Source organism: Gambusia affinis, linkage group LG19 (genome assembly GCF_019740435.1).
Source record: "Gambusia affinis linkage group LG19, SWU_Gaff_1.0, whole genome shotgun sequence".
NCBI classification, from domain to species: domain Eukaryota; kingdom Metazoa; phylum Chordata; class Actinopteri; order Cyprinodontiformes; family Poeciliidae; genus Gambusia; species Gambusia affinis.
Window position 1 is genome coordinate 24023837 of NC_057886.1, and position 11097 is coordinate 24034933.

General features: G+C 44.1%; 1 protein-coding gene across 2 annotated transcripts; it reads left to right on the forward strand.

Moving 5' to 3' along the window:
- The first annotated feature begins 641 nt into the window (after positions 1–641).
- On the forward strand, positions 642–10817 carry eif3d (eukaryotic translation initiation factor 3, subunit D). 2 transcript variants are annotated; one of them, XM_044099847.1, is made up of 16 exons: positions 642–963; positions 2159–2284; positions 2690–2735; positions 3450–3586; positions 3674–3759; positions 3831–3903; positions 4328–4449; positions 5173–5305; positions 5380–5527; positions 6566–6696; positions 6769–6854; positions 7031–7160; positions 7792–7934; positions 8003–8195; positions 8418–8511; positions 10707–10817. In XM_044099847.1, the coding sequence occupies exons 2-16, from the start codon at positions 2162–2164 to the stop codon at positions 10718–10720; spliced, it is 1659 nt and encodes a 552-aa protein (XP_043955782.1). In that variant the 5' UTR covers positions 642–963; positions 2159–2161; the 3' UTR covers positions 10721–10817. The 2 variants fall into 2 exon arrangements, with proteins under 2 accessions (XP_043955782.1, XP_043955781.1); XM_044099846.1 differs by having other exon boundaries at positions 839–957.
- Positions 10818–11097: the final 280 nt, after the last annotated feature.

Below are 11097 nucleotides of genomic sequence, written 5' to 3' on the forward strand. Positions count from 1 at the left end.
CAATGTGATTTTATTCTGGTTAAATAAAAATAAATTAAGTATTAAGTGTTTGTCCATTACTGTGTGGTTTGGCTCATCTGAAAAACATGACAGAACCAGACTGCAGCCAACCTGGGGCTCCATTAGGGCTCCATCCAGGACTTTTACAGGTCAAAGGTCAGGGAAAAGCCAGCTAATGTCTCTGAAGACCTCAAACACCCTGGAAATAATCTGTTTGGTTTCCCTGCACGCTGGTGCTGCAGAGCGTTATTTACAAACCACAGACAGTTTCCTCCCATGGGCTCTGAATCTCTAACTACTAAACACTGAAACAAATATTTCTCTACCACAAAAATCCCCCTATTTTTCTTTTATATAAAAAAACAAAAACAAAACAAGTTGATTCCAAATACATGATCATATTGTTCCTTAATCCTTATGTCGTACTTTATGTCAACACTCAGTACTGGAAACTGAAGTCAAATTTCTCTTTATTTATTTTCTGCCCCCTAGTAGTAATCTCTGCTGACTACAGCGTTGTTAAAAGTGGAGGGTTTATTATAACTGCAACTGTTATATTAATTACTACAAAACACTTTCTCTGCTGTAACAAAGTGGAGTCAAATCAAAGTGGTTCATAAATATCTCGTTACTACCATCTAGTGGTCACGGACAAAAACTGCAAAGTGGAAAGAAACTACCGTAGTTTTGTTATTTTTTATAGCGAACAAGTATTTTAATATGAACTTTCCAGTTTAGTTTATATTTAGCTTATCAAACCTACAATCAACATTGCGAAAACATAATAACAAGCGTTAAAGCGCCATTTTTATATTTTACGCCAGCTGCTCTTCAGTTTCGGCAGGAAGTGCCTTGTGCCTCTTCGTGTTTCATCACTTCCTTTCACACCGGCGCTCCGTCGGCTTTTACATCGTTGTAAAGGCTTTTGGGTTGAATTTCTCACTGAAAGGTTTGCAGGTAAAGGTGAGTGTTGAATGAAACACAGACGGATGTGAAATCTGCTTCCGCTTCTGTTGATGTTTTGAGATGAAGTCGATCATCGACGGAAGGTTTCCGTAGTGAGTTAGTTAGCTAGTTAGCTTAGCATTGTCAGTGGGAGCCACCTGGCAAGACGACCCGCCTTAGTTGAGGCCAAAATGTAAAAAATGCGAAATTTAAAACTGTTTCCATCTGGAGAGACGAAAACTTTCATGTAAACGCATTTCTTTGTATAATGAGAAAAAACAGAACATTTAGGTAAAGTTGGTGAATAGATTCAGTCCAGGTTAAGGATTACTGTGAAAACCTGTGAGCTGTTTAAGTAATATTTAAACAAGATCGATAATAATTGTTTCTCAATACACAAATAAACCAAAATAGTTTTGGATCTGCCATCACGTGTGCATATTTTCTGTGACATTGATGTTTGAATAACGTAAAAAATATTTAAAAATCTAATTCTGAAAAATTTCATATTGATATTTAAACATTCAGATTTTTCCGGACTGTGAAAGTAATCAGCTGGACTGTAAGTTGATTAAAAGTGATGTGTTTATTCCCGGTCTAAATGTTGAATGTTTTTTTTTATCATATATGTTTGTCAATTACTCTGAGCTGATTTATTTATTCATAAAAATGTATCAAAGTTATGCTGACCTTATTTTTTGCTTTTAGATTGGAAATTTCTGATTACATTGTTTAATTCTCTTCTGATTGTGCAGCTACTCTTCTTTAAAAAGCATAACAATCACAAATGGAAATTAAAAATTTTTAAATAAGTTTTACTGACACTTCTTTTTATAATGTCTTTTTAATTTAAATTAATATTTTCTCCTTATCATCACATAGTCACCAAGGAAACCAGTTCAGTAAAACTTTTCTGTTTGTTGGCAGATTCACTGAACCTCAAAGTATTTACAGAAATGATTCAGTGTGAAGGATAAATTAATTTAATCAATTAATAGAAAATATTTCCAACTTAAATCACAGCAGACTTCTCTCACTCCTTCACGGGTCGGTGATGATTAGCCCACTGCGCAATCCGATCAATGCTCTGTGTTTGAGTTCATTGCTGGAGAAATGAGTGCTGCTCCGATCTGAGACCCTGGCCAATACGCAGATCAATATGCTGATTATTAAAGTTCAAAACTGATAAACCATCTGTTTGTTTTGACTTCAGGTTATGGCGAAGTTTCACGCCCCTGTCATCCAGGACAACCCGTCCGGATGGGGCCCCTGCGCCGTCCCAGAGAAGTTCAAGGACATGCCGTACCAACCGTTCAGCAAAGGAGACCGACTGGGGAAGGTTGGTCCTGTCTGACGATCGGTGATCGATTTGTCCTGTCTGACGATCGGTGATCGATTGGTCCTGTCTGACGATCGGTGATCGGTTGGTCCTGTCTGACGATCGGTGATCGGTTCTTCCTGTCTGACGATCGGTGATCGATTTGTCCTGTCTGACGATCGGTGATCGATTTGTCCTGTCTGACGATCGGTGATCGATTTGTCCTGTCTGACGATCGGTGATCGATTTGTCCTGTCTGACGATCGGTGATCGGTTCTTCCTGTCTGACGATCGGTGATCTATTCGTCCTGTCTGACGATCGGTGATCGGTTCTTCCTGTCTGACGATCGGTGATCGGTTGGCTCTGTCTGAGCCGCTCTGATCTCCAGTCGGTTCCTCACTCTGTTTGTGTTCTGGTTCTGGCAGGTCGCTGACTGGACCGGAGCAACTTACCAAGACAAGAGATACACGAGTGAGTGAAACGACGGCTTGAGATGAACATGTGATAAACAGTTTTATATGAAGAGCAACTTCTAGACAGAAAACCAGAATCAGGTCAGGCTTGTTAAAGATCGGACAGAAAACTGCAATCGGTTCAGCTCTAGTTTATATTTTAGAAATGATTATTTTAAGGTTAAATATTATTCAGCCTTATATTCAAGTAATTTATTGACTGTTCTGATGATTAATCAAGTAATCAAATGAAAACTTGTTCTGTTGTAACTTCTGAAACTAGAAAAGAGAGAAAATGCTGTTAATGAACAATTAAGTTCCTTAATTATGAAATAACTTTTTTCTAAAACATATTTGTGATTAATTTTAGTTCTTGTTGGTCAGCAGGTTCATGTCATGTTTCTTTGTTCATTAAAGTTAAGATTTAACAAACGGAGCAAAGAGTTAGCCGTTAGCTCCAAGCAGAGACAGGAAGTTTCCTGATGAGGCGTTTGAGGACCAGCTGAGCTGTGGGATCTTTCTGTTTAGTTCAGTGATCCCTTCTTTCTGCAGCTGCTAGCAGCACTTAGCATTTGCTAACAGCTAGCTGGTGGATGAACTAAACTGTAAAGGGTAAAACAGTTTAACGACGTCTGGAGGAACTTTAATAACCGAGGATCATTCTGTGAATCGTTTTGGTCCTACAGTCGTGTGTTTCAGTTATCAGTTTGGTTATTCTGATTATTATTTTCAGATAAATATTCGTCTCAGTTCGGCGGCGGCAGTCAGTACGCTTACTTCCACGAGGAAGACGAGACGAGCTTCCAGCTGGTGGACACGGCCAAGACGCAGAAGACGGCGTACCAGAGGAACCGCATGCGCTTTGCTCAGGTAACGCAGAACCTCACCAGAACCAGCAGAACCTCACCAGAACCAGCAGAACCAGTCGGATTAAAGGTTCTGTAACTGTTTCCACAGAGGAACCTGCGCAGAGACAAGGACCGCAGGAATCTGACCCAGTTCAACATGCAGACGCTTCCGAAGAGCGCCAAGCAGAAGGAGAGGTGAGACCTGCCTGGTGGCGCCGGGCGGACAGTCGGCGGGGACCAACGGGTTAACGCCGGTTTGTGTTCAGGGATCGGATGCGTCTGCAGAAGAAGTTCCAGAAGCAGTTTGGAGTCCGACAGAAGTGGGACCAGAAGTCTCAGGTAGTTTTACTGACGCTGAAAAAAAGTAGAAGATAAAATGAATCTGAGCTGAAAATCTGATCAAAGTTCATCAGAAAAATCATTTTTCCTTCATGTCAGCAAGAGAAAGCTGATTAAAACATCATTATTATCATCACAGGTTTCATTTTAAAGCTTTCAGAAATTCATGCATTCATGATGAATCAATTATTGAAATAATCCAAATCTTTTTCTAACATTTGGTAATATTTTTAGCTGCTTATTTAGTTTTAAAGTCGCTGAAATGTAACTGAAGAAAAACCTTAAAACAATCAAATCTGAAACATAAATGAAGTTACAAAGAAATAAGATACACGTAAAAGAAATGATTTAAATGTATTAGGGCTGAAATGATCAATTGGGATCAATCGATTATTGAATAACTGTGAGTGTGTTTGTGCTGCAGGCCCAGCTGAAGCCCAGAGACTCGTCTGTGGAGGTTCGGAGCGACTGGGAGGTGAAGGAGGAGATGGACTTCCCCCGACTGATGAAGATGAGATACATGGAGGTGTCCGACCCGGTCGACATGTAGGTGGCGCCGATCCGCTCACCGTCGCTAAATCAGACAAAATTAATCCGACTACGTTTATGTTATGAAGTTGTTTGTTTGTCATTTTAAGGATATTAATGTTTCCAGAGGTCATGAAAGGTCAACCAGCCCCCCCTCCCCCCTCCCCATTACTCAAATCTGAAAATGTTTGCTGATTTTGCTTTGAAGATATTGATGATGACCTCTGATGACCTCTGAAAGCATTAATATGACACCAATTTTGTTACATTTGAAGCAGGGGTGGGGGTAACCCCCCCCTGTGGTTTGGGGGCGGAGCCTCAGGGTGACCCCCCCTCCTCCCCCCGTGGTTTGGGGGCGGAGCCTCAAGGTGACCCCCCCACCTGTGGTTTGGGGGGCGGAGCCTCAAGGTGACCCCCCCACCTGTGGTTTGGGGGGCGGAGCCTCAGGGTGACCCCCCCCTGTGGTTTGGGGGCGGAGCCTCAAGGTGACCCCTGTGGTTTGGGGGCTGAGCCTCAGGGTGACCCCCCCACCTCCCCACTGTGGTTTGGGGGCGGAGCCTCAAGGTGACCCCCCCACCTGTGGTTTGGGGGGCGGAGCCTCAAGGTGACCCCCCCCCCTGTGGTTTGGGGGCGGAGCCTCAGGGTGACCCCCCCCTGTGGTTTGGGGGCGGAGCCTCAAGGTGACCCCCCCCCCCTGTGGTTTGGGGGCGGAGCCTTCAAGCGGCGCTCTGTTTCCTGCAGAGAGTGCTGCGGCGCCCTGGAATATTATGACAAGGCCTTCGACCGCATCACCACCCGCAACGAGAAGCAGCTGAAGAGCATCAAGAGGATCTTCCACACCGTCACCACCACCGACGACCCGGTCATCAGAAAGGTAAGCCCCGCCCCTCATGGTCGCGCCGCTCCCCAGAGGTCAGCGGGTCAACCCTGTCCGTCTCTCGTCTCCAGCTGGCCAAGACGCAGGGCAACGTGTTCGCCACCGACGCCATCCTGGCCACGCTGATGTGCTGCACACGCTCAGTCAACTCCTGGGACATCATCGTCCAGAGAGTCGGAAACAAGCTGTTCTTCGACAAGAGGGACAACTCCGACTTCGGTCAGACTTCCACCAGTTTGAATGTCGGCTTTTCCAGTTCAGACCTTCTTTCTTTCTGGAGCTGAACGCTGTTAGTGCAGCTTTAAATTGGAACTAGCCGCGCCCCAAACGCTTAGCCCCGCCCCAAAAACGCTTAACCCCACCCCAAAACGCGTAACCCCACCCCAAAAGGCTTAGCCCCGCTAGGCAAAGTTAGAGCAGTTCAGAAGGTGATTTTTCTAATCCAGTTTATGTAACGTTATTTTTTTGAATGATCATTTTGTTTGTAGATTCACATTATTTCAGGAACCAAAACGGATTTATTTTTTGAATCAACGTTTAGCCCTGCTTACTAATAAATATCTTAGAAAAATTGATTTAGTTAGTTATGAAAACAGTGGTTGAGTTGATGCTCTTATTTTGAAATGTAAGCTGAAGTTCTGTGAGAGAAGTTATGAAGACGTTGCTGAAGTCGGTCCAGCTGATAAAATCTATCTGCTGTTATTATATCTAACTGCTTAATGAGTTACAACAGAAAACTAAATAAATAAATGAAGGTCTGACGCTAGAAATAATTAAGCTAGCCATATTTTTAAAGAAAAAACTCAAAAGACGGTCATTAATTTTGTCCAATCAGTTCTTTAGACACCTGGTTTTTTTTGAAACGCCTACTTGGTCTGCAGACACCAAAAATGTGGGCGGAGCCAAGAGGTGGGGGCGTGGCCAAACATGTAGCTGAGTGTAGCGAGTCATTAGGGTCGGGCGAGGGAAGCTCTGGTACCAACTTAGCAACTTTTAAAACTCTAAATGACTTTTTGAAAACAGCAGGAACTCTGGTTACTGATGTTTCTTTGGAGTTTTTGAGGCAGCTGTTGGCGCCGCGGCTTTCGGAGAAGATACTGAGTTTGAATCTGGGGATCCCTGGACAGACATGAAGCTTCTCCAAGTTCCCTCCTGCAGTCATGAAAACCCTTTGAAACTAAAGGACCCTGTTGGACCTGTCCAGGTCACCGTCCAGGTGGAAGTCCCGTTCAGGTGTTTGTTTGTCCTTTTCTCCAGATCTGCTGACTGTGAGCGAAACGGCCAACGAGCCTCCGCAGGACGAAGGGAACTCCTTCAACTCCCCCCGTAACCTGGCCATGGAGGCCACCTACATCAACCACAACTTCAGCCAGCAGTGTTTACGCACGGTAAGCCCCGCCCCCCGGCCCGGCCCACGGCTTCACGCTGACGACCAATCACGTTTCGTCCTCTGTGTTCAGGGCGGAGAGAGGCACAAGTTCCCCAACCCCAACCCGTTTGTGGAGGAGGACATGGACAAGAGCGAGGTGGCGTCTGTGGCGTACAGGTAGAGACCGGAGCGGTTCTGATCCGCCGTTTGGTTCTGATCCGCTGTGTGGTTCTGATTCGCTGTGTGGTTCTGATTCGCTGTGTGGTTCTGATTCGCTGTGTGGTTCTGATCCGCTGTGTGGTTCTGATTCGCTGTGTGGTACCGGAGCGGTTCTGATCTGCCATGTGATCCAGGTACCGCCACTGGAAGCTGGGGGAAGACATCGACCTGATCGTGCGCTGTGAGCACGACGGCGTGATGACCGGCGCCAGTGGAGAAGTGTCGTTCATCAACGTGAAGACGCTGAACGAGTGGGACTCCAGGGTAAGAGGACGCCACGACGCCACGCTGGACTCTTCCTGTCAGAAACATTCACAAAACGTTTCCTGTTCATAAAACTCCAGCTGTTCACAGATATTAACGCAAAATCATCAGCTCTCCACATTATTTTATGCTAGTGGATATTTGTGTTTATTGCAAACTTTTATCAAAAATACTCACAACTTTTGGTTTAAGTGATTCTTATCCTCACCTGCAGGTGGCAGTGTTTCTAACTTAACAGAATATTTTCTGTCTGATCACATTTTTTAAATGACAGAAAAATCTGAAGGCCATCTGTCATTTTGACCTACAGCAGTTCACACCCTGACCACCAGGTGGAGACCTTTTCACTTTTATGCAAAGAGTAACTAAATCAGTCAGAACAATGTTATGACCAGGCAGCATGCTGGGAGATTTCCTCCTGCTGCTCCACGTTCAGAGATTTTTCAACTTCTGATTGATTCAGTTGGAGAAATGTTTGGTTAAAATGTTGTTTGTACTTCCAGCACAAAATGACAAAATAAGGTGAAACCCTGAAGCCTCTTCTCCCGTATTTAAACAACCAGAGAGTTTTTATTTTTCTCTCCGATGGAGTTGAGTTGGAGCTGAGCTGGGTTCTGTGGTTTGTTCCCAGTACTGTAACGGGGTGGACTGGCGTCAGAAGCTGGACTCCCAGAGAGGCGCCGTCCTGGCCACCGAGCTGAAGAACAACAGCTACAAGCTGGCCCGTTGGACCTGCTGCGCCATGCTGGCCGGCTCCGAGTACCTGAAGCTGGGGTGAGGATCGCTCCGCTTTAGCTCCCAGGTCAAAGGTCAGCGCGTAACCAGAGCGTCCCGCCCCGCAGGTACGTCTCCCGCTACCACGTGAAGGACTCGTCCCGCCACGTCATCCTGGGAACCCAGCAGTTCAAACCCAACGAGTTCGCCAGCCAGATCAACCTGAGCATGGAGAACGCCTGGGGCATCCTGCGCTGCGTCATCGACATCTGCCGCAAGCTGGACGAGGGCAAGTACCTGATCCTGAAGGACCCCAACAAGGTGAGAACCCCCGACCAATCGGCCGCTCCGACCAATCGGCCGCTCCGACTAATCGGCCGCTCCGACCAATCGGCCGCTCCGACTAATCGGCCGCTCCGACCAATCGGCCGCTCCGACCAATCGGCCGCTCCGACTAATCGGCCGCTCCGACCAATCGGCCGCTCCGACCAATCGGCCGCTCCGACTAATCGGCTGCTCATCGCCTTTCTTTGTCTCCTACAGCAAGTGATCCGGGTTTACAGCCTGCCTGAGGGAACCTTTAGCTCCGACGAAGAGGAGGAGGAAGAGGAGGATGAAGAGGACGAGGAGGAGGAAGGTGAGCTCCTGGTTTTTTATCTCCTTCCTCTGTAGCTTCAGTTGGTTTACTGGGAGCTACAGAATCTGGGTTTCCATTAATATTGTTCTCTAAAATTTGTTCAATTTTTGCTCGTTGAATAAACACAGTTATGAAATTATGGTTTTACTTTGAATAAAAAATTAGATTAAAGTTACATATAAATAAGTCTGTTCACACGGTAACAAGGCGCTCCAACCACTTCCTGTCATTTGACCTTTCACAATAAATCAATTAATGTGTTCTTGCACTATTATGTAATTATTACCATATTATTTGAAAATGGCTCCAAAACAACAACATTATCATTTCTGTGACAATTTATCATTCAGACACGTGTTGCTATGACAACGGCGCTGTTTTTTTGTTTGTTTCTGGACCGTTGGAACTCTTGAGACCGTCGTTCGGTTGTCAAGACGACCGAATCCGAACAACCAGGAAAAGTCAGCTGTAGTTCCACCATTCAACACAGAGGGGCAGCACTGAGACGGTTTTTGGGCAGATTTTACAGAATTCAAAAAATTTCCATGAAAATAGGCCTGTCACGATAAACGAGAAATCAATTAATCTTACAATAAATTAAAACTATCGACGTCATTTTAATTAGCGGCTTTATCGTCTCTTTTCCTCTTTCTGTTGATGACACTGAATGAAAAAAGGTTCAACTCCGCTGCTCTCCACTGACCCTCCCTTCCTCATTTCCTCAGTGTAATGTCCAGTTCTCACTACACCATCTTAGAGCTGTCGGCCGATTGTCGGCCCATTTTCAAAACCTGAGAGATCACACATTAGCCGACAGAAATCCTAGGTAGAACGGTTCCATCGGGTTCCATCGGGCCGTGTGGTGTCCAACAATGGGCACAAAATAATGGCTACAAGTCCAGTGAAGTCATTTTAAAACCAGGCATTAATCAATGCTTTACTACAATCTACCTGCAAGTAGGCCTGTCACAATAACAAATTTAGCTAAACAATTAATTAAAAACTATTGCGATAAACGATAATATTGTTTGAAGACCTTTTTACACTGATTTAATGGAAATGACATAGTAATCCTTGTGATTTCCTGCCAAAGTGTAAATAAATACTGGATTCAACCAAAAGAGTTCAGATTATAAAGTCTGTAAACCATATTGTCCTTCAGTAATCATTAGATTTAAATAGAGAAGATGGAACATCGACTACCTGATGCAATAGTTCACACTACACGTTAGTTCACTCCTACATTTTCCCCTTAAGACAATCTGAGAACGTTGATGTTCTCAGATTGTCTCTTGTGGTTTCATAACCGATCATCCTGTAGTGTGTGGTGTGTTACGGTAGATCGTTGTGGCGCTCCGATCTAAATCAGGGGTTTTCCCCACTGGGAGCTTAACGCAGCCTGTTGAATGTGACAGGTAGCCAATCAGAAAGCCGGATTCTCCTCCTGCTTTCTGAGGGGAAATTACAGAGGGGAATCCCAAACAGCTGACACGGAGCAACCCGAAGTCCAGCGGACATTGGAGATGATATGTGGAAACAACATTAATGTTTATAAAACATTTGGTGTAAAGAATATAGAAATGATGAGGGGAGGAGTTGGAGCCAAATTGGTACCAGTTGATGAACCCGGTAACTTTTCAGCTGTTCTTCGTTAACGTGACATAAAAAGGTTCTAATGATTTTCATTCAGTCAGGACGTTACGCTGACACTAGAGACACATGCACTGCAGGTAGATTGTAGTAAAGCATTGATTAATGCCTGGTTTTAAAATGACTTCACTGGACTTGTAGCCATTATTTTGTGCCCATTGTTGGACACCACACGGCCCGATGGAACCCGACGGAACCCGATGGAACCGTTCTACCTAGGATTTCTGTCGGCTAATGTGTGATCTCTCAGGTTTTGAAAATGGACCGACAATCTGCCGACATGAAAATGTTTCATTTTTCACAGAAACTTAAAGATGAAAACCTGAAGGACAAATTTAGACGATTTATCTACAAAACAAAGTTGATTTAAGGTTTAGTTCTTCTAGTTTAGATTTTTATGCTGATCCAACATCTTACTGGTTTCTTTACCTTCTGACTTTAATTCACTTTTTTATTTAAGATGTTTATTTTCATATTTAAGTGTTTGTTTTGAGTAAATGTATCCAAGTTTTACTCATTAATATTTGTTTTTGTTCTCATTTCAGACGAAGAGAATTAATGAGACGTTTGTTTCGTTGACCAGATCAGCCTCCATCTCTACAAAGAAACAATTTAATTCCCATTAAATTTCAATAAACACAAGTTGGGCAAATTAATTTAATCATGTTTTTTTTTTACTTTGTCTTGCTTTTGTTTTGTTTTTTTACAGAAATGGGTCGATATTCTCACAAGTTGATTCATAAAGAATAAAGTTCAGACAAATTAAAATAATTTTTGATTTGAACTGAACTGTCAGTAAATATGAAGTTTCATTACATGTAGGCAAATAAAAATAAAACAAATAATTTCACTGACTGTACAGAGAAGCAAGGTGGCGCTGCATGCAGGGTCAGGAAGCTCTGTGACCTTCAGGTCACCTGCACCGATGGCGGCCAT

Coding starts and splice junctions, on each gene's coding strand:
- eif3d (XM_044099847.1), top strand. CDS start 2,162: ATGGCGAAGTTTCACGCCCCTGTCATCCAGGACAACCCGTCCGGATGG. Junction 7,161..7,791: donor TGAACGAGTGGGACTCCAGG/GTAAGAGGACGC, acceptor GTTTGTTCCCAG/TACTGTAACGGGGTGGACTG. Junction 7,935..8,002: donor TCCGAGTACCTGAAGCTGGG/GTGAGGATCGCT, acceptor CCCGCCCCGCAG/GTACGTCTCCCGCTACCACG.